General features: G+C 42.3%; 1 protein-coding gene across 3 annotated transcripts in view; it reads left to right on the forward strand.

Annotated features, from left to right (window-relative positions):
• LOC111271918 (sodium-coupled monocarboxylate transporter 2) overlaps positions 1-24,024 on the forward strand; it is a 41,950-nt gene that overhangs the window by 11,791 nt on the left and 6,135 nt on the right. For 2 of the 3 annotated variants that reach the window (XM_022852967.2, XM_022852968.2), the window contains exons 2-4: positions 10,002-10,193; positions 23,541-23,609; positions 23,884-24,003. In XM_022852967.2, the coding sequence (XP_022708702.1) occupies positions 10,002-10,193; positions 23,541-23,609; positions 23,884-24,003 (381 nt within the window). The remainder of the gene's footprint in view (positions 1-10,001; positions 10,194-23,540; positions 23,610-23,883; positions 24,004-24,024) is intronic. The other variant, XM_086973095.1, reaches the window with a different exon arrangement.

The raw sequence follows: 24,024 nt of genomic DNA on the forward strand, positions 1-24,024 counted from the left end.
AGAGAGAAAGCGAACGCGGTCTTCTGCAATCACAAAGCAGGCCATTTAGTGGCTGTTGGTGTATTTTGTATGAGCAGAAGAACGGGGTGAACCGGGCTTTGAGCGATAACAAAATTATAGGTAGCGAACAGTCTACTGCGGCAGTCATCACTTGCTAGTCAGGGCAGTACTGACGCCTTGCCCTCTGATGCCTTGCGACTGATGAACGTAGGATGAAAATGAGATGCGAAAAGGAAATACAGCTGACGGCAGTCTGCAGAAATCAATGAGCAAAACGCCTGTGTATCAGAACGACTGCTGAATTGACACCATCTGCTAAACTATTGCATGCAGATCCGACCATCGAGCTACTTCTATCTTGCTTTAATGGGAACCTCGGCTTAGGTAGAGACAAGTTGAAATATTAAGGACACATAGAATACTGAAGGGTCATTATGGCTTGTGTGTGCTGAACAAGCTTTTTAGCTGGTAATTTATTAGGTCTATTTTATTTGCTTACGCAGATTTGTAGCGTTGTTTGAATAACGAGATTATTAGAAGTTTTTTGGCTATTTCTTCAATGGCTTAAAATGCGCCATAACTCCGTAAGATTCTTAATTTGGTTCAACACCATATACAGTCATAAGATGACAGGTCATAGATAGCCAGTAGAGGAACGAGCAATATATTCTATGCGCACATATATGTGCTACCCTTTCGGTAAGCAGAGCTATCTGGGTTTGCCTCGCGCCATGAAAGGATATGATTGACATCGACTGCAAAAAAATCCCACCCGACAACGCTGTTCAATTAAGTCTTAATTGTGTACATAGCATCAGATATGCCGTCGCCTGTATAGCAACATCATTAACTACCTATACTATGTGCCCACTGCTGTATCAGAGTGGCTGTCTGAGCGCGAGTGTTATACCACAGTTACATCTACGTACCGTACAGAACGAATGATAAGCTCGGCTGATTGAGCTTGGCTAGAGATCTGCGAGCGCCAGCGTAGCTACCCCTATAGGGCTCTCTGTTTTCAAGGTCCTCTTCTCGGTGCTAGAAAGTGGCGAGATCTTGTTGAAAGGAAGTATTTACTATATTCAATAGTCCTGCATGTCGAGCCTGTTGCTCCGTGCTGCTGCGTCGTGCGCCTGTCAGTGAAATATCATACAATTTACTGATCATTAATCGTAGCATCTTGCGAAGCGAGTACAAAGTATCGAGCCCGCTCTATCGATATAGAAACTTACTATCTTAACTGGAGCATCTCGCAGCTAGAATCGACCCGCTTAGTTTCGCTTGACGAGGAACAACAGGGCTTTTTGGTACTTAGCGTGTAAACCTGCGATTCAATATTCAATAACTTTACAGGTGAAAGTTTGATTATGTTGTATATCATTCATTTTAAGCTCATTACTTCTTCATTATCTCGATTTATGCTTTACGACCCATCGAATTTATAAGTAACCAGTTGGACTTGCCTGTACTCTTGTATCAGATGGCTACTATAGACATAAGTCATCTGCATCTTCGGTACGGTGATGCCTTAGGCGAAAACAGGTAAAGTTTAACTAGATTCTCAAAGTATGCCTTTGTGTGCTTCTATTCCTACATTTTACACCCTCATACGATCTTCATATAATAGCTAATTTTCAACAATATCGACGACTTACTACGACGTTTCGCTAAAACGTCGGTCACTTTAAAATTGTATTGCTACCTAGCTAGTTGAAGCTGTTGATGCTGCTCTAACCTCTTCGATCAATGGATAACTTCGAGTGAGACATACGCGTACCTAAACGATGTTCCTAACAACGTGGCCTTTTCGTGACATATTTCCATTTGATGCCAGATCGTCCACTAGCTTTGTTACCGTCTGAGCCCTACAGACAGCGCCGGGATGAACTCGTCCGTCGATAGCGTAGTAGCTGTTATAATCAATTACATTATATAAATGCGCCAAAAATCTATCATCATTTCGGTGACGATCGGCTATTTATCTTATCTTCACTAGCGAATAAAACATCGTGCACTACTGCAGTTATTACCTGAATAGAACACGGCATAGGAACTGATGTCGATTTTTTCATACGCTCAACAATACTGTCTGTGCGTTACAACCTGCCGAAAAGTACGACCCCAATCGGCTAGTAAAGGCACTGCTCGTTCTAGCTCGTTACGAACATTAGGGTGATCCGGCGCGGGAGATAACAGTCCGCCTAGATATTCGCATATAGTGCAGGCTGCAGATAGCAGTCGGCGGTTCGCAACGCTGGCGCAATCGAGTTACTGTTTTAGTGGTCATGATAAATTTGGCATCGTCACGTCAAGCCGGGAACGACCCAAGCACACAACCCAGTTGCCCTATTGGAAAAAGAGGCACATAAAAATGAAATGCAGAGCATGTGGCTTCTAGCAGCTACCCAGAACAGGCCGGGCAAGCAAGAGTCCATCCACGCTACTTCAACATATCAATGACGGTACCACTTAGAACTCGTGTAGTGTTACAGGCAGTCGCCGATTTTGTCGTGCTCAGAATATCAGACGCCCTGCTAAAAATAGGGGGTCGAAGATCCGATCATTTAGATACGCCGTTAGTGTCTGTTTGATAATATCGCAGTCAGCCATGCCTACATAACTGTCCAAGATTCAACTGAACGAACTTGCGAGACACACAGTAATAAAGTTGAATAATGAATAAGTGTCTTCCATTATTATAGGTGTTTGTTGTCATCGATGCGAACATTGAACATATCTAATAATTAATGATTAGTATTGGGGGCGTGCCAGATGTGACGAAGCGAGAGGCTCGTTATTACTTTGAAAAACCTGATTGATGGTTTCGGGTTCCTTCCAAGGACCGAGACCCAGCGATCTTCTTCTAAAATATTTAGGTTCTTAACTTCAGCCCATAGCGCGCCACCGTGACGTTTTTCAACCCCTTTTGGAGATCGAGATGCTCAGTCTGGATACGCAGCTAAAACAGGATTTCCCGTTTCTATATTAGTCGAAAACATTTTCTAAATGTCCATTAAATCCTTAAGTAACGACAAGTTAATATCTTAGATGTTTACAAGCACAGAACACACAATCACCATTCAAGCACACGCGTGTCTCGTTCATTTGGCAGAAGAGTGTATACGTAAATTACCGACAGAAGCCAGGAGAAACAGATCAATTACCTGGCTTCGATATGTTACACACACAGACTCATTTGCGCCTACAGTTATAGACAGGCATTTATGAGATTACCAACATTAAACTAATCACCAGCGCGTGAATCTCGATCGATCGTACCCCACCTCCTTTTACCCTCCACCTTCCATACCTTGCCCCTAATGCCTTTGATTCATAGTAGACATATATGTTCTTTGGATCTCTGCTTCAGCTACTGCTTTACACTGTCGCAGCATAAACGTTGGCTAAAATCTGTGTTTCTGTGTGCATGTGCAGTGTGTGTGGAGTATATGTGAGGGTGTGAGGTGTGTCTGTGCATGTATGTGTGTTGAGTGTGTGTGTGGATTTACATTTTCCCTCGTGGAAAAGTCAAGAACTTACTAGTTAGCTAATATTTCTGTTCTCTCGTGACATTGGCGCGTGGGCTCTTTGCGCGGCGACGACGTCGCGCATCAGAACCTTTCTATCCGAAGGGTAAATCTGAGGGACGCGATGCCATAATTTTCGGCGGTATTATCGTAGCTGTCGCGTCGCTCTAGCGTCTACAACTGCAGGAGCTGGTAAAACCCCACTGCCGTTATAGACAACATCTATCGTAGCAGTTGTTGTTTCCGCCGGTCGAACGTAAGGCAACGGGGGCTTGTCGTTTCTGCAGGCGACTGGGCTACCGCTGCCGGTGGCATCATCGCTATTGCTTTTTCAGAAAAATTCCTTTTGTAATTCCTATAACTACAGGCATCATGTTTTTCGAGTTGTCGGCTTTCTGGTCTACCGTGCCACGCGATTTACTCCTGCTGTGTCGCTGCCAGCGTCGCTGCAGCTACAGCTGCAGCTCTTCTTCATCTTTCTGTTTCTATATTTTCGTCTTCTTCTGAGGCTGTTCTTTCGTTTTGGGCCGCTACCTTATAAATTCTTCGTTTTTGACTTAGTCATCTTCTTCAGCACCGGCATCGTCTCCACAATCCCGATGGTTTTTTCTCTATCGTTTTGCGCGCCGCCGACGGATGACGCTGACTGCCACTGATGTTGACGCCAGTGGTCGCGACAAAACGACATTCGCCGAGTCAAGTTCGCCGGTGTATTGAGATCAGACACATCACCAAGTTGCAACCGGTTGTTCTAATGATCGCTCTTGGTGGAAATGGGCTGGCATCGCAGCTCGATGCAACGCAATGAAACGATGTCGCATAACACACATATCTCAACCCACAGCTCCACCCCAAATTTCCTTCTTCCATTCTGTTACGGTGTCAGGCATCGCCGCCGTCACAGTGAGCCTTAGCGAAGTCAATGGTAGCAGCGAAACTTCTTTTTCCATCACTTCGGTTACCTCTGTCGCATGGCTGCCGGTTGACACCGACGCATGCTTTGGTTCTGTTCACTGGCCTATGTGCCCTTCGCCGTAAACCGACCGTTAGCCGTTGCCGTTAGCTTGTCTAGGACTCGACCGCGGAACGTTTTCTGCGGCTATGAGACACTGATGAGAACGGTCGTTGCGGTGGCAGTGGCGACGTTGAAGACGCTGGTGGCAGCAGCGGCGATGGCGATAAAGTTCCCACGACGCCGGTAACGATTAGGAACACAGTAGAAGAACGTAGGCAAATGCAACATGCTACCAGAATGGCTATGCCGCATCGTTATTTTTACTGGAGCAGTGGAAATATATTCGAGAATAGAAAGACGGTGAGGCGAGAAGGAAAGAGATCGGAGAAGCAGGCGCTTACTATAACCACTACAGCTATAGCTATAAGCACGGTGCAAGTTTCCATCATCGAAAGCATCGGCCTGATCGTTAGCGTCAGAGGAATAAGCACCAGTAAATGCTCGAATGGATAAGCGACGGGGAATAGCGGTTTGGCCGCAGTTGCTCTCTTCTGAAGTATCTACTATCAGCGGAAGCGAAGCTTCACAGGCTGGCGTTGGAGCCAAATTAGGACTTCTGTCGCGGCCACGGCAACGCCTACCGCTCCTGTCCTCGTCGGTACGACGCCTGCGGCGGCAGCGAAAACTGCAGGAGCCCCTGCAAATAGTCCGCTTGGCGCAAGTACCTGCTGTTGCATTCGAACACCGGTGTAACTGTCATCACCAATAGCAGCAGCATGATCATACCGGCCATGGAAGCTCACGATACTTTTGCTTGTCTGTCAAAGTTATCTGGTTAACTTTATTCGTCGTTTGGCTCTCTGCCACATTAACTGTTCATTCTTACCCTTTTTCTTGGCGAATCCCAGTTCTTGATTGGCATTATGACCGTTAGCGTCATCTAGAACTGATAAATGTCTGGTAATTAATTTTGTTGAAATTCGAATTATTCTAGCAGAGCTCAACACTTCTGCTGTAGTAGCATCAACAAGGAAAAAACAGTGGCGTTATGGCGACGCTTGTGGAGTCGCCGTTTTGGTCACCGTTGTTGTTGTCACAGTCTTCGTTGGCGCCGTCAGTTGCCGAAACTGATTGTGGGGGTCGTTGTGTCGTACTCGAAACATAACTACAGACAAAATATACGCGTTCGCTTGCCACAGAAGCAGCAGGAGCAACAATTAGGCAAAATATAGCCCTCTAGCAGAGTTGTGGATGCGACTTTTGTTTTCCTTCTGAAGCAGTCGTCAGAACCACCACTCGAACGGGATAATGCTTAGCCAAATGACGCTATTGCTAGTATTCTCAACGAACCGCCGTCGAGTACTGAAACGGGACGGCTACGACGACAAGGTAACGAAAAAACAGCAGTAATAGCCAGCACCAGCCTTGAGAAGCTGGATATCTGCATAACATCGATGTCTTTTTCGACTTTGTTCGCGGACTGGCGCCGCTGTCGCACTGACGGCCAACATATCACCACCATACAATAATATGATATACAGCCCAATAACGGTACAAACAGCGGGACGACTGTGCCGCCCGTTCCATTATTGTGTTATCCTTGCTGTCGTTGCTGCTGCTGTTACAGTGTTATTGGTGTCATTGTAATCTGCTTTTCTCTTCAGCTAGCTATGACAAACTTAATGCTTTGAGTTTTACGTCTAGTACCGCTATTTTGCATCCTATCCCAGACGGTTGGCTCCTAGCACGAAGCGAAGTGTTCGGGTTTGAACCCAGGCTAAAACCTGTCCCACAAACGCTACCCATTTCAGCATCACGAGGATTTATAACTAGCTAAGTTCGATCTAGCGGTAATAATAGATGAGAGCACATTCTGCCAGTTCTCCCTTTTCGTAGCCAAAGCTCTGACCAGAGCTGGAGGGGTCACCAGCTACGTGCGAGAGACCAGTATACGGCCACAACTGCTCGACTATATGTACATACGTCAGTATCATCGAACGAGCCCAAGTCTTTCAAAGGTCTTCATTATCGCCTTTATCGCCGCCAACAGTGGACCTGTTACTGTACAGGTGTCGAAATCGATAGCCGACCTAGCCTTGGCGCTGGCTGCTGCTACCTTATGGAAACTCTTCTTGGCCTTTGCTATAGCTGGCCCGTAATTTTTACGCGTCCTTTTGCTTTGTTTGTTGCGCTCAAGTCGCGATTGCTGCTGCCAGCTAACGTCGCCTGGCTGCGGACGACGTTTGTAGATGTTTCTCGTTTTTCCAATCAAGCAACTTGCAATGACAATAACCGCACAGAGAACCCCGGCCATTCCATCCTTCATCTCTTTGCACCTGCGAATGTCGTAATCGCATGAGCGTCGAGCCAGCATCCAGTAAATAACTACATGATGAATTTGCTCAGACGCGAAGTCACATCTGTATTCAGATATGGATGTGTTGCAAAGCTTCGGAAAGTAGATGTATACATGGACGAGACAGGAATTCAGCGAGCGCATGTATCTGTATTTTTGGATGAAAAAGAAAACCGGGTGACAGAATAGCAAACGGATTAGGGAAGATGGCGCCATTTGTTTTGTCGTTCGAATTGCTTTTATGCGAATATAAAAAATAGCATAAAAGGACGAAAAGTAGGCGACTGGATCCGAGCCGCTCGTCATACGTTAGATGGAGCCACTTGCCGGCTGAAATGCTTGCCTTCCAAGCGCCATCTTCCACTTAGCTACAAGATAGCTTTTCAGTCTATTCGAACGAAGAGCGTACAAATCTGGCAATAGTTAGATTAATATAATAGCGGCATCAAATTGTATGAGAATATGTCTGTAGAATGTACGACCTAGAAACGCGTCTATGTGGTAAGTAGAAGTCATCATACCCACCGTGGGCAAGCAAACATTTCCTGGCAAAGAACATTTACCTTTTTGTGATATTTCACAAGATGTTTTCTTGCCAACGGTGGCGTCGCTGTCGGCTTCCTCGGATACTTTTGTTAATAAGATTTCTCTTTAGTGAATTTCCGTACGACAGTTGTTCTAAGATACTCGTCGTAAGCTGTTGGAATTACACGTTCCACAGGAAATTAGACCTGTCAAAAAATGCTCGAAGTTAGCGGGCTGGTTATTTCAAAAATAACGTTACAACGCGAAAAAAACGCGTCAAAAACGTGGGCACGTTCATTCCAAAGTCTCCAGTGACGTTTACTGAATACTATGTCTTTGAAGTTGAACTCTGACAGAATAGTCAGCGTTTTGCCAAAGACTTTAAGAATACAGGAGAATTAGAGGCATGCTCAAAACAAGTGTCATCATTCCTAAATAGGCGCTATGTTGGACGGTAGACAGTCGGTCTTCGAACCAAGATATCAAAGATCTCCAATAAAATCAAAATGTTAACCCCTGTTTGCTGATATCCCATACGATCTAATATGCATTGAAGTAGTAGGCAGGGGCATTTCATTGAGGAAGGAGACCTACTGAACCTGAGCTCAGTTTACCTAGTGTCGCCGCGTCCAGGGCAGAAAATAATCTGATTTTAGAAACCAGTGGCAAATATTATTTTATTCTAGTAATAATTTAGGAGGTAGCACAGTTATTGTATAAACGGAAATTAAAACATTGATTATAGGGGCACGGTACATGTCCAGTAAGCGTTCGAACAGCTTTAAAAAGTTCCAAAAAAAAGTATATCCGAAAAACTTCCCTTTACTGCCCGAAAATGCCCCATATTTGATACAAAAAATAGACAACTCACGAAATTCCTCCAGAGTTTCGACAGATTTTACTAGCCTAGACGCTCGGAGGTGTTGGCAGTGTTATAGGGCAGAACAATTTTTTCGTTTTTTTATTGTCAAATCGTACCATACAAGATGGTGATAATATAGCAACAACGTTCTTACATCACATTGCTTGTTATTATCGTGTGTGAAAGTGCTTAATGTAGTCAGAATTACATAAAATATTTTCATCATTACATAGACCAAGTAGCTTTCTTTGAATTTGGTTATCCAATGTTACGATACAACGACGACAATGGATCCAAACACGTCCAAATTGCTTACCTGCTTACCTGAACTAGAACGTATAAGATTTGGTGTTGATAGCCTATTGCACACCGTCACGGTTGCCTTCACATGACTCGATTGGTCGCCATTGTTATTACTTGTTATTAACGCCAAAACGTTATTACTTGAACAAAGACCTTGAACAAAACGCGCACTCGCACGTCAAAAGTATTACGAAGGATTAATTTATTGCGAGATTATAAAAACTGTGCATGACAAAACAATTTTTATCTATAGATGCCTATGGAATAAATTAATAATATTTATTATAACAGTTTATAGTTTAGATATTGGAAAAAACGGCTGGGTACACTAATTAACGAGGTAATAAAGGCAGTATGCCGGTAAGTTTTCGAGTTGCGTAATTCACTAACCGGAAAATACGTCTTTCATATGGCGACCACTATGGAAAATAGCAATCTATTTTTCCACCGTGATCGATTATAGAGGAAACACTGGAGTTCAGCATTTCAAATGCTAGGTAATTGTTCCGTATGGGTTTGAGTTTGTCCGTTAGCACCAAACGATTCTACTTTTATATGGTTACATACATACATACATACGTGAAAACCAAGAAATATTCATTAGTAGGTATTGGACAATATAGAGCTATTGAATAATACATATTGTGGCTCCGGAAACCCAAACAATTTGATTTTTTTTTGTCTGACTGGTCGAGCAGGTGGGAAGATTCCTGTTGAAACATGTTAAACGTCTTTCCCACTTCTGTCGTATAGATTCAGCCAGCTTTACGGTTCAATAAACGCAATTGTTATTAGCGCAATAGCAAAGATTTTTCTGTGGAAGCCTGATCAATGCCACCTGGTTGCGTTACTTCTACTTCGGTTTCTTTGTTGCAGTATAGGCAATACGCACACCTGCCGAACTAACTTCAGGCTATGGGAAAGGCCGTTGATACGATCAGCTTCTATGCGAAGGAAGGAATCACGTTCGGGATTACTTTGTCGTTACGTATAAGAAAGGATGTTGACCACGGACTAAAATGGAAATAGTAACAGATTCTAAAATCCGAGCATTAATAATATATAGCGGTCCACCTTCATTAAGCTATCGATGGCGGTACTTTTGTGATATAGTGTAAAAGGGAATTTCCCTGTACCATATCAATAGTTCGCATTTGCCAAAAAAATCGTCAGCGTTACGTTGCCTTCTACGTTAGAGATGTTAATGCAGATTGAGTTGGGAACCCATGAGTGCCTTTACGTGACCGATCACTTCTGATCAATAAGTACATACATGTACGCGGCCGGCTCTGAGGTTTACTGAATACGAATAAAAGTCTGCCAACAAAGGTCTGCTGTGAAAATTCAACGTATATTAGACGTTACCTTATACCTATTCAGTTTCTAAACAAGCACGTCCTATACAGCAGTATTTTAATTTTATTATTCTAACATTTGGTTTACTCCCGGGTTTGGCAATGCTGTTGGTTACAGGTGTTCCCCGTGACCATGTCCATGATGGCGACATTTTTATCGGCCATCGCGTTCCTGGGCATCCCTGCTGAAAACTTCGTGTTCGGGTTTCAGTATATACTTGTGGCTGGAGGGGCGATCATTGGAGTGTTTATCGCATCTGAGTTTTTTATGCCCATTTTCTATGATATGGACTCGGTGTCAGTGAATGCGGTAAGTCAGTGCGTTATATATATATAGAAGAAAAACCGCTAGGATACAGGTCGATTTTTTCCAAAAGTATTATTTGACAAATTCTGAATTCATGGATGATACCGTCATCTCGATTTTAAGTAAAACGCTTGCAACTGAAAAACTGATCTCCCTCTTTTGACGTACTATTAAATTAGTAAGATTAATGAAGCTCAACTTAGAGAAAGCTCGAAAGATATTTAATTGGTTTTGCCCTCGCGCGGGCAATCCCATGTTTCCTTTTCAGGCAATGAAGTTTTCTGGGCACAGTGTTGAATGCGCCACAAAGACAGATGTAACTTTGTATTAATTTCTGAATTTTTCGGCAACGGCAGTCAGCAATCACAGCCACCGAGCGATAACAAACGCGAGCAAACTTTTACGCTTTTTGTGTTCGTTCGCGCTACACGCGTTTGGATAGACATAAATTCATCTGAGAAGAGATACATTTTTATATATCCTCAAAATATCATCATCTAATTGCATACTTTAGCGCAACACTGTCGTCCCAGAGTTCGAAGAGCGTTAGTACGTGACGAAGACACTCAATGGTGTATCTATCCTAACAGCATTCTGTCCAAACTGCTCTGCGTACGTTAGAGAAAACCTGCATCCAGCCTGATGCAGCAAAGCGTTATTTCTGTTCGGTACCCCTTGCAGAACAGAAAGGTCTTTGTCTTTCCTCCGTGGTACGAAATATTGATTGCATTAACGGCCAGCATTTGTTGCCGACGGTCGTGTCCGATAGGATCACTTGTGTTTCACTTGTCTTCTCCGATAAACGAACCCGTATAACACTATAGATTTTTAATAACCTACCGCTACCAATTGCGACCGGCGTATGAATCAAATTATACATTTTGGCTTCGGCGGCAAACCACGTGAGCAATCAAATTTTTCGTCTCCCTCCATTTGATGGTATCACTGGCGTGTTAACATTACGAAGACAACACAACAACTCGTGCCCATTGCTACCGCCGCTGTTGTCATTTGTACTGCATTTATTATCATTGTTTTTATAACCGTGGTACACCTCTAATATAGCTGTTTAATTTTCTTATATATATAGACAGAGAGAGAGAGGGAGCTGTGTTGCGCACTTTGAATCGTTTGACAGTTCAAATACGCTTGGCCTATCTGTAGGCCAGACGACGACGAACCGACGAAGCCAACGCCACGCAATATACGATAGGTGATGACAAGGCCGCCCTTCCGAAGGGGAAGGCACCCCTTTCATCTTATCAGTCTTTCGGGGCTTAGTTACCATGCGATATAGGATATAAAAACAATTGTCGTTTAGTGAGCGGGCGAGCAACGGGAGTTCGTCTGCCAATCGTCACCAATAGCATCTGCGGCAATCGGCATGGTCTTCTAGCCAACGATAAAGGTTGAACAGTTATTGTGCAGCTTGACGTTTCGAAAATCTATAATATCTGTTTTTTTTTTTTTGAAAATGCTCAAAGCCAGAGCCCCAGAATCAAAATACTATGGTTTAATACGATATACTTTATAACTCAAGACCATTTCGTCCCTTGCCAATCTAGCTCGCGGCAGTAGACAAATGGCTACCACGAACCTCGTCTATCTGGTTAATTGGTCAATCGTAAGAATTAAACTTTTGTGACATGTTTTCACCATCACGGCAACCGTGATTATTACGGCGAGATTACGGTAATGACCGCCAATAATCAATAGCTGGAAAAATGCATAAAATAGGAGAAAACGCCTATTTCCGGAAGAGGGGTGCTAATGGAACTATCTACGCATACGCAGCAATCACGATATAATGGCGACCGGAGACAGACTATACGTTATATAGTAAAATAGGTATGTAGAGCCAGATCGGGGGTCCAGTAACTACTGACCGTACGTACTAGCGTATAAGCGACGTTCGATGAAACGCTGAAAGAATTGCCGAAAATGGTTACGTTACGCATTCGTGGAACAGCGTTTAGCAAGAATAGAAGCTTCAGTTTTTGGATTGTAACGATAGAAAATGGCGACTGTTGTCACTTAACGCGAAGATCATAGTAGTATTCCGTCTAAACCTGTCTTTCGCATCGCCGTATGAAACTGTGGCTGACGTAAAGAGACAACATTCAAAAATGTTGAAAATGACGAGATTTACTTAGCTGATACATAGGCTCGTTAACGCTAGATATCAACAGTTGCCATCATCACTAACCGTCATCATTTCGTCTTTTATCGATTCATCCAATTCAGTGAATAAATTATACTATATAATAGTTAAAAAACTAAAAAGCTTAGACTTTCACAAACCGTTTACTTACGTAGGCATAGCTTATCGATATACGTATTTGCTGCAGAAATAAACTATTACTCATTGCTTATTGTGACTAGCTTAGAGCTATTCTTATCTGTTATTGGCCTTCCCATTGAAGGCCTCCATGATAATGCCTGCGATAGAAACATTATTTTTCAGAACGCAACATCACTACGTTAAAAGTTGTAGCTCTTCTGCTTCGGACGGGCACTAGTAGAAGTGCGTGTGTATTCTCCGAAATGAACAAATAAGCCGATCCACAGTTTTCGATCAGAAATACAACTATAAAAGAAGTCGTGTACAATTGAGATGCCTCAAACACGCTTATAGTTAGATTTAAAAGCAAATCGAATCGCCTCGCTCTGTCCTAGGTCCTAATCGTTCTAGCCGGTTGCACATATTTGTGAACACAGCCGTCCTATTCCCGATTCATAGTTTACAGCACACACACACCTATGTTAACTTCACGCACCAACGATAGACTGACGACCCCACTTCGAGCTCATGGGTGTCAGACAATGACCAAAACAGCCTTATGGAGCCGCGGCTTTTTTAAACACTCTGATTTATTTCCAGCATCTATAATTAGTTGACGGCCCATTCCAATTCGCGCGTATGAATAAACTAACAGATGGAAAAACAAAAGTGACGGTGCATCTTGTCAATGTGTCCGTTAATATTGTACCTGTCCCGGTATATTCTATACGATGGGCATCACGAAAAAAGTCTACTACAGAAAACATTTCACAGCCGCTAATACAAGCCAAGTTATTATCTTACTGAACCCAAAAGCCCTCTTCTAAAATAATTTCAATACTATTCTTCGTATTTTCAATAGTTACTGTATGTTATGCGCCGAATGTATATACAATAATATGTATATATATATTTGATCCCAGTATTATGTAACGCGTTGTTGAAAGACCATATGTACATGCTACCTAGATATTTGTTTATATATAGCGGAGTGAATGTAAAACGTAGACGGTTATAGTCGGCCATAATTATGCACACTCGATAATGATATTTTGATTGACGAAGTGGACAACTGTCTGCACGATTCAGTCAGCGGCTGATTTCTGTTACTATCATTGTGGAACACGTTATACGTAGTCGATTCGGATCGTTCGCCGTTGCAGGAAACGTTGATAAACCGATCATCTCTATTGCATGTAGTGGCTACTTTTCCGGCCAACATGGCAGATGACACTTGTGCATAGAAAAGGTATATGGTGTAAAGGGGCATACGTAGCAGTACTGCGCATATCTGCCTCCAATGACTTTAGGACCTTCGAAGAATACGATTAGACGCTGGGCCAACAACAATTGGTCTGTAAAAGGGAGACGATCAGATCGAGTGAGGCATTAGTAGCGCCCATAGGGTATTGATAATCATAATACAAAGAACTGCACTAATTTCTATGGATGTCGTTTACGTAGCAGTCCGAGTTTTCGGGTACTCGATGCGAGTTACCTTTTACGCCACTGAACTCGTCGAAGGTTAATTTCTCCGCAGCAGATTTGAATTTTACCTGCTTGTGTTACTTTCAACTCGGAATTGAGCTTGTAATGATGTCGATATGAAATTAGCCCGCTTGAACCCTGTGTGTATGCCAGCTTCTCCTCAGGAAATGGAAGGTCATACAAACAAGACGACAACTCGTGAATCAAAATAGATAGAGGCAATTGAAACGCTTGTCTCTCGATTTCTTAATCCCCGAACCACGATTGAGTACACGCGACATTTTCTTACCCAATGTGGGTATTCAGTGTATTCGAATCGTTGAACGATTTTATACGAAACAGGTCTTCGGGGTTCGGCAGGCGCGCTTACTTGGCTCTACACGAAAGAAGAAGTTCGACATGTCAAGGAAGCAGACGAACGATAATTACTTATACGTAGCTTTTTGCTAGTCCTCTCAGTCATCTAGAATAATTTTGTCAGCTCTGACACCATTAGACATCAGTATCCATATTGAGTCATTCGATATCGCACTATATCTCCTAAATGCCACTCTCGTACATACGTAGAGGATGCTATTTTCAAGTTCGTTACTAAATACGACCAAATCATATGTATTTAGTGTATCTCTAAAAAGCCTGCACACGTAGGCTTGTCCTGTCAACGACGTATAAATCCCACAGAGTTCGTTGTTAGTTACGTGAAGTATTCGTATCATCACCTTTTAGTAAAAGAAGTCAGATCTTCATTGAAGTTCGCACAAATGATGCGCGCACGATAAGCGGTCTTGGGCGTCCATCGTGCGCTGTACTACGTTTAGCCCGTTCTACAGTCGAATTTCGCTGTTCGAATCCTCCATGAGTACCAAGCGAAAAGAACCAGTCACTTCATTTAGATATTTTCTCGAAGGCTAGACAAAGTTGATCAGATTTCATTCGTCACGGATAACTTAGTTCATTCAGTACGTCTGAGGACACAATGAAGCATCCACACGACGAACGGGAAAAGATCAGACGATAGGTTGATAATATATTTTCGCGAAATAACCACAGATCAAATCTGGATACTCGCAACATGTCAATCATGAAAATATAATCAGTGAAGCAGTGTTGCATCTTGTTACTAACTGGGCCGGGTGTGAATGTGACGACCGCTATATTTGTTTGTTGTCAAAATCTCGAGTAAAGCGCGTACGCACGAAAAACGATGAGCGTCGTATCTAAACGTTTCCGTTAATTTTATGGGTACAAGTTACATTATACAAAACTATGACTACTGCAATGGTATGCTTTACAGTTGTTTACGGCTACGACAATTACGGTGTCGGAAGCGTTGATGCGACTGGCTTTCACACACAGATCATCGCGTTCTTTCGTCAACAACTAATATCTTCCTACATACACTTCTGTGTTTGTTGGCTTGCATGTCGATAGAACGGCATGGCCCGGGCGCTGGAATTCGTTACGCGCACGCTCATTGCACGCTCCGAAACGCCCGCGTGATGCAGTAGAACTATAGAGCCCTCAATTCAAACGGCTGTTGACTGCTTAGCTGCTGCTCTTACATCCCGCCTTAAAAGGTGTTTCAATTAGGGCATCGCATGTTACCGTGCAGTGGAGAAAGATGTCGGACAAGAACGCATTTTATCTCTGTTGTTTTTAATTAGAAAAACAACTTCCTTTTTGCAATCTATTACCAGGTAAACGCTGCCGCAGTTGAAGTTTAGAAACAAGATCAAACCAGGACAAAGGAGGGTAGCAGGCCAGTTCCGAGGAGGAAATCGGATTTAATTTTCATTTAATAATTTACCCATGATTTGATGTAACGACATTGCGAAACTTGGTTTAATTTAGTCGGTGATCCAACATCTGGTGACCTATTAGATAATTCGCGGTATAATGATATAGGCGTTACGGTCATCTTTACTGCGTATATAGTTTTCTATTCTTTGATATGTAGCTTGTGTACTGGTGACTGCATTCACAGCTTCGTTCGCCACTCTACGGAACATTTATTTGTCCTTTTTTTGTATATATATATACATGCGCATTTAAAAAGTGGTGAAAAATTGATACGTGGTACGGTCGTTTTCTGTAATTTGCCTTCTTTACAAAGACATCACAATCACTGGTACCCAATAGCAACTACTGAACTCGACGAGGTAGCAAAACGTTCTGGCAGGGGTAACAAATCATTTTGACCGTACCGTAGCGGCGGGCTTTTTATTAAATAAACAAAAATGCCAAAGAAACGTTAGTCCAAGTGATCAGCGGTTACTCGGTCGGCCGGCGACGCGTATGGATTCTCTCCTTCATGGCTACGAGGTATGCGCGCGCATATGTAAATTTATTTGCAAATGTCCTGGTCCGTCCGATTTCGTCTCCTGCCGTCTTCGTTTCTAAAAATCGAACTTTTTGTTCGTCAATGACGTTATTAATATTTGGTATATAATCAAAGTCTTTTCAGGACAGGTGGGAAACTACTACATCAACTGGGTTTGCCATCTGGTTATAACGAGAACAGCATTTTATTTTTCAACAACATATCGATGTGTTTACTACCTTCGTTGGTTGTTCATGGCCAACTTGTGAAAGTTTTCCATACGAGTGAAAGTTTGTCTTTGTTTCGAAATCTTATTATTTGGGCCTTTTTTTATTTTTCATCTGACAATATTGACTACCTGGCAAAAATTATATTCAATTTACTTTCATCCAATAGAGGCAACACCCAGCCCGTGTGACCGTGTTTATCTAGCTAGTAATAGTACGCTCATCACAACCTCTTCATAGTAGATTTGCGTAAAAGCGTCGTTCTACCGCGAAGACTGGAAAGACCTGGGAGCCGCTCCTCCACTGACAAGCCTGTGTCGTTGATTACAACACAGCTAGGTACAGCAGCAGATCGATATTGGATCAACAAACAACAGTGACATATTTCTGGTTGAGTCATTTATAAAAGAAAAGCAAGATGCGTCAGAGGTAATACGATAAATGGATTATCGCCTAAAAGTCTGCAAGAGAGCATTCTAAAGATAGAGTTGAAAAAACTATACGATGCCAGTTTACATTCTTGTCTTGACATCAATAAAAAGGTCATCAATAGGAATCAGAATTAAAGACTAAAGAGCTTGTCGCACATAAATACACTAAAACAGATGCGGACAAGGCGCGATACAAACGGCTAGTATATGTCGAAAACTGCCTGATTGGATAGAGCACAGAATGAACACCTTCGAATTAACTATGTGTATAAATGAAATCCAGTCAAACGCTGCGCCATGAGATTTTCGGGGGCTATTGACGTCTAGCGCATCGGACGTCGTCTGCGCTCGTCCGACTGCGTCTTTCATGCTATACACACCGATCCGAAAAATTTGTCCTCTTCCATGAACAAACCGTTCAGCATCATTTTTCATGAATGTTTCGCATGCCTTTTTATTTCTGCCATTGCCGTCAAGTGTGAGTCCCAACGTCCCAGCATTAACCCCCGGCGACATCATCACAGGCAGCGTAAATTCAATTTACGGCCTCGCTAAGCAACGACGCATTAATATACGCGTCACGTATCATGCGTATTGTGAGGTAAGCTAACAAAGAAGCGGGGACGACGGCGGTGGCAGAAGAAATAGCAGCCAGCTGTATAGCAGTGGGCATCGTGGGTCCGGCAATAGTGACGCCAGCCCTTGCTGCAGTAGATGCGCTTACTGCTTCTGCCAGGTGCCGAGAAGATCTCTACGGGACCTACATCATGTACTTACAATGTTGCATGAAAAACACGAATTCTCACATGGTTATTGTTATCGTGATGACTGCTTTTCTGAAAGCAATCATCGCGACAACTATGCCCTTCTGTATTAGCTTTGTTAGCAGCTATACTAGCATATACTAGCGTCTGTTATTATTGTCGCCGTCGTTGTTGTTACTGTCGCTGAGCGCGACTCTGTATTTTTGGATCTTTGGGAACGCCTATTTGGCTACCGCGCGAACGCTTTATTTTCCGGGGTATCTGCACGCCACGGTAGCAATGTCAAAGATGTCTGTTGTTCTGGCCGTGTGTGCAATGTAATAGGTGTTGTTAGAAAAATAATTAACCGGACATTGGTTCTGCACAAGAGAAAAACAGGAAAAAATGTGCCTTGTTTTTCCTGGTTATTCATAACGAATCTTATGGCGGTCGGCGATAATTGGCGGTCATACTTAGGCGCTTTTGTGCGATGGCGGTCCTACTTTTTGCTCGCAGTGGTTCGATCCCGTCCTAAATTCGAGCCGTCATAGGCGCTGACAGTGCAGCCCAAAACTTGATAGCATTTCATGTTATAAAACTGAATCTAACACGCACATATGTGCGCGCCGGGAACGCTTTTTTTTCTGTCTGTATGTCGATGAAAGAACGTTTTGCTTGGGACACACTGCATCGCCCGTATGAACTTGCTGCCCATACGATATAGTCGTTAACAAAACTGTTGACGGTACCTGCCGCGTGGGGTAATTGGCAGAGCGTCTCACACAACAACCGTTGTCATTTTCCAGATGTGCAATGCATCGTGTTTAAACGTGACTTTTGTCAAGAGAAAAATGCATGTCATCAATCCATTGATGCTTGCCGGACATCTTTTTGAAACTAGGGAACTTCGATAGTGGCCAGATGCCGTGGAGCTATTTATATTAGAGACTTTAAACAGTAACTAGATAAATATTAATGTTTAAAACTACGAAATAATAGTTAGGTATGAAATCCACTTTTCTGTAAACAATGTCCGTAATAGACATTGCCATCCCCTCGTCGCCCGTTACCTAAGTGTTCATTCTATTTCACAACAATATTCAGTTTTCAAGTGGATCTTTTTGTATTTCTATAGATCAAAAGAGCCAACAAGGGTATGGATTTTGGCTTGTAACACGCGCTAACAGAACACCGTCCTTTACTAGGATCGCATTATGTGTTCGATCATGTCTCTAACAATTTACAAACAAAAGTTTACTGTATATGATAAAATCCTGTACTATGGTGGCCCATATAATGACGTTATTAATTGGCATACGCACAAGCTTTACGACAAAATCAGCGATTCCCATTATCGCGAAGCCTATACAACGGAACATAGAAGAAGAGAGCTCGAATCAGCTACCGTTACTTGAAGCATAAGTGAGAACTATAAGGCCTGGTAAAGTGAATTAATTTTATTATTTATGGACATATGTGAACACATGTAAGCCTGCTCACCACAAAACGGGATAAATTTTTTTCGCCAGGTTAGTTCTTTTATATTCAAGTATAGGACATTATCATGTATGACCTCCTGCCGTATTGATATTACTGTATTTATCCTGCTGCTATACAAAGGTCGTACCAAGTCTCGAGAGACGATTTCGACCTTAGCTTGAACTAACTGTCTTCTTAAGAGGATGCCAAGCAATATCCGGCGAGTACGGTCAACGACAACAAACCTCCTGCAATTTTGCCGCCGTAACTTTTGCGATGTGAGGTCGGAGGCCATCGTGCAACTAGAATAGTTTATCTCAGCTTTCTGTTTATACCTGCTTAATGCGAGGTGGTTCGATCATCTCTTCCAATTCTCGATAGTACATTTGAGCCGCAAACGGATCGTAAGCCACGACTTCTAACGTCGTAGTGGATAAAACCTGCATGACACCACCAGATCGACGTCATAAGCTTTTGCGGTTTGTATATATTCTTTGCGGTGGTTTCCTATCGGCTCAGTTGCGTCGGACCACTGATGTGATCGCTTACGACTATTGTGAAGAATCCATTTTTCATCGCAAGCCACTACTCGGTGCAGGAATGTGTGCAAGAATAACATAAACAAAAAGAAGCGAGCGTTTCGATTTTCGTTCATATCATACAGCTCCTGTTTGTTTACTACTCTACCCTGTTGAGTATATACGTCGAGCTTTAGAACTCATGTCCGTGCGCGTTTGAGTGACTTTCATTATAGTTTTTAACTCTTCATTATCTGCTTTTACTGAGGGTATTCCACGAGGCTCATTCTCAACTTCAAAATGTCGTTATTTCCGGAGTTTTTCAGGCAACCCTTCACAGTATTTCTAGCAATAGAACCTTCACCGAATACAAAGCATATACAGTGAATTGTCCACGTCATCGTAGTTTCGAGACCGAATATTCGTCAACCATCGTATCTACTTATTTTTTTATAGCTTACGGCAACATGGCGGCTAAAAGTACAAACCACGGTGTCCCGACGAGCAGACTTAAATCGCGAAGAGTTCAAACGTGTCCCGAATGCAAAAAAGGTGTCGCGAAACGTCAGCGCTATTTTGTAAAAATATAATCATATCTCTACCGGACATCCTGAACAACCTTATATATATATATATATATAAGGCTATATAATCAGCTATAGGTTCCATGCCTGCTCAGACTATACCATGTGAATGTTCCGTATTGTTTATGGTACTTTTGTCAAAGGCTATTTCAAAATAGGCGCAAGTATTACATAACGTTTTAGGGGACTCCACTAAAGAACCTACCTGTTAGTGTAGAAACGTCTCTTTTACGGAATACTTTGCGACCGGGCTCGGTGCAATGGACGAAGAAGCGAAAGCTGTCTTTGCTTAAACAGGAACCAGAACACAATAGCTTCGAGTCTACGGAAGAGAAGATCGTTACGGAAACATGCATAGACTTCTAAGCGTAGCACCGCCACTTTTTAGTCACACTTATAGTGACCGACCGTTGAGAAAAGTTTGTTCTTTATAATTATTTGTTGCACGTATAACGACATTTTGATAGCGTAAAGTGGTGACAACGTTCAAGTATGTGGACTTCTCGAAGAATTCTAGAAACGGTCAAATTTACCGGTGAAAGAAGAAATTTGATGTTTTAAAAGATCGAGCATAAATTACCAGCAAGATATTGAAAGTCAGTACGTAAACTAGGTTAGTTATGAGGAGAGCTGATAAGGAAGATACGGTGCCTTTGATAGATCTATTTCGAGGGTTTGAGGTCAAGTGAGTTCTTGCTTAGGAGCTGCATAAGCGATTCCGGTCCGTCAAACGTCTCCGTCGAATTGCGTATGCTAAGAATGTGATTGATGAGAAATACGTAACATCCCTTAAATACCTGTACGTCGCAAATGAGATATTTAATTGAAATCGACCGCCGCTGAAGCAAAGTTGCGTCACTTGTACCTACTGGTAACGCGACTGCTACAACCATAAATAGAATACACTCTCTATTATGCCAACAAGAGCATTGTAACCTGTATCTACCTACTTATTTTGCTCGACGCGACGTATGAATATGTCGGACCTTTAAAGCCACAGAAAGGTCGATTGTAAAGCCACTGTGGTTATAATAATAATATCTGACGGCGACGATCGCCAATCGGCTATTGACGGGTAACATATTATCTTGGTAAGATAACAAAAATCGTATTACTCGGGCATAAAAGTTGCGAGACTTTTGCTAAATTTGCTGATCGTGCAGTCGATTTAAAGTGGTTTCGTGTTTATCTAAAGCTGATCAAATACGCAGAGTGTGTAAGCGCGGAGAGAACAGAAGTTCTAACTTCGACTAGTTGTTAGTACTGCTGTACTGATATTTCATGTTGCCGACCGCAAGGGCAATAAGGCTAAAACGACTATAGGCTGTTGGCGTGTTCAAGGACCTTTCTATCAAAACCACTGTACTCAGGGATCAGGCACCAATTCTTTGCTTTCTTTCAACGGTTGCAACAACGAGATATTACACCAACGGTTTTAAATTATTATAATTATTAAGTCACATCATTCGGTTTTTTATAGCTCGTTGAGTTCAGATTTCAATATATTTAGAAATTCGTTCTCTAACTGTCTTCAACAGTTGAATTATGCGCAGGTGTTGGACAAACGAAGCCAGCTGCATGAACTTGCAGCAGCAGCAGCATATTCCAGGGCCTCATTTAAACCTTCTATAAGCAGCGAAACGGCAGTCCTATATAGCATCTTTCACGCAAGAGAACGCATAAGAACTAAAGCGTAGTCCTAAAATAAATCATAACATAACCTGAGCACTAATTGCCTGAAATTTCTGGCTTTCATATTAGGTTAGTCATGTAATAGAATCAATTTGGTGTTTAATCAAATATGAGTGCTTTGGCTTTAGTGTGCAATTTTTCATCTATTTTAGACTTGGATTAGAAGCACAAGTCAAAAGCGGGGTTCTTAAAGGCGGGGTTTTCGTCGCTATCGTTGTTATCGAAAAATAACCTTGTCAAAAACTTTCTAGTTAACGAGTTTCAGCTTAATAAGGTATAGCTGGTGCATTTGGAAAAAACTTGTCAGTTTTTTTACTGATACTTGGCATTGAGAGACAATATAATATTACGAAACAATGGAGTAATCATTTTTCATACATAGTTCTACGGGAATGCTACTCTCGGAGTTGCCTTTACAAATAACTATTCAGTGAGTGTCCAGCGTCGGCCCGCTGAAACATGGTATGCTCAAAATTTAAAATTCGCATCAAGTTTCTGATACTTCTGACACATATATCTACCTGTCTATGTCTTTGCGATCTATTAAACAACACGAGATAAATTAGGCAGTGTTCATATTCGACGGAAAGTTTAATACAGATCTGAATTATGGCCACAGCATCGAAGGCTGTATGTACCTCGTGCTAGTCGGCATGCATCATAGCCGGCCGCAGTCCCTACTACAAGCTACGTTGCTAGGCCCAGCAAATGATGATGTCGGATTTCCTTTGGTAAGCCGAGGAAGTCGAGCAGTCACGACGATGCAAAAATCTATCTTGGCTTAGACGCTTGTTGTCTAGTGGTAACTATGGAATATGAAGCCAGCGCGTGCATAGCAGTCTGCAAAGGGTTACATAAAGCCCATATATCAGTATTATGCCATTGTTGCAATGATGATTGACGTTCATAGGCTAACAGAGTACAGTTTAGTGTATGTGCTATCCCATGTATGTAACCGAACCTGCCTAGGTTCGGATATATGAATTTCAATATGTTTATCTTGCATTAATATAAGGTATTCGTTTTTCTACAGATATTCTGATGGTAAACTGGAAGTTAGTCGACAGTCTGTCAATTTTTTTAACTCCTACTTTTACTTCCTTTTACTTTATTGCTAGACTCTCAAATTCTCATAAAACTTTTCCCCCTACAATATTTCTTAAATATATATATATATATATATATATATATATATATATGAGAAAGAGAGAGAGAGAGAGAGAGAGAGAGAGAGAGAAAGTTAAGAGAAGCTCGCCTTAGCACCACAGAATAAGACGTAGCGGGAACAAACAGAGATTTCTAGCGCAGGGAGGAAGCCCACTTACAAGGCAAGTTAGTTACTTTCATCCACCAATAATACGTCTGTCCCAAAAATGCTTATCTAAACAACAGAAGCGGTGAAGAACCAGCACTTATTCATCCTAATCGTAATAAACTATCCTAGATTGTTTCATAGATCAAAACCATGCATTTCACTACACGCCTACAGTTTTCGTATACGTGCGCTTGTGCTCAAACTGGGCATTACGACCATTTTGGCGACTCATAGAATAAACTGATGGTTCTTTCTTTCGTCCCGTCTTTCAGTACCTCGAGCAGCGCTTCAAATCGCGGCTCCTTAGAAAAATTGCCTCGATCCTATTCATCATTCAACAGGTAAGGCGGAGATGCAAGCCCGCAACTGGGTGGCCATTAATGCATGAAAGCTGCTAGCACATCTTCACATAATATTGCTTAGCTATCAAAATCGAATTGGTATCAAAGATGAGATTTGATTGGAACTGAATGACCACAACGATGAGCATTGTGCGTGTGCGCAAATGTCCGAGTGCTGGATTGTCTATCGCAGAAGCATGGGAAAATATTAAAATTGACATTTCGAGAGGCAAAGGGTTAAGATGGAACAATATCTTCTTTATCCATATCCTAGTGTATTTATCTTGGGGTCGTGCTGTACGGACCGTCGCTGACACTCGGCTCAGTAACCGGTCTGCCCGTTTGGATATCTGTTATCATCAACGGCATCGTATGCACACTGTATACCTCGCTTGTAAGTAGCTTTTTTTTTGAG

The sequence above is a fragment of the Varroa jacobsoni genome, unplaced genomic scaffold (genome assembly GCF_002532875.2).
Source record: "Varroa jacobsoni isolate VJ856 unplaced genomic scaffold, vjacob_1.0 contig01256, whole genome shotgun sequence".
Lineage (NCBI taxonomy): Eukaryota > Metazoa > Arthropoda > Arachnida > Mesostigmata > Varroidae > Varroa > Varroa jacobsoni.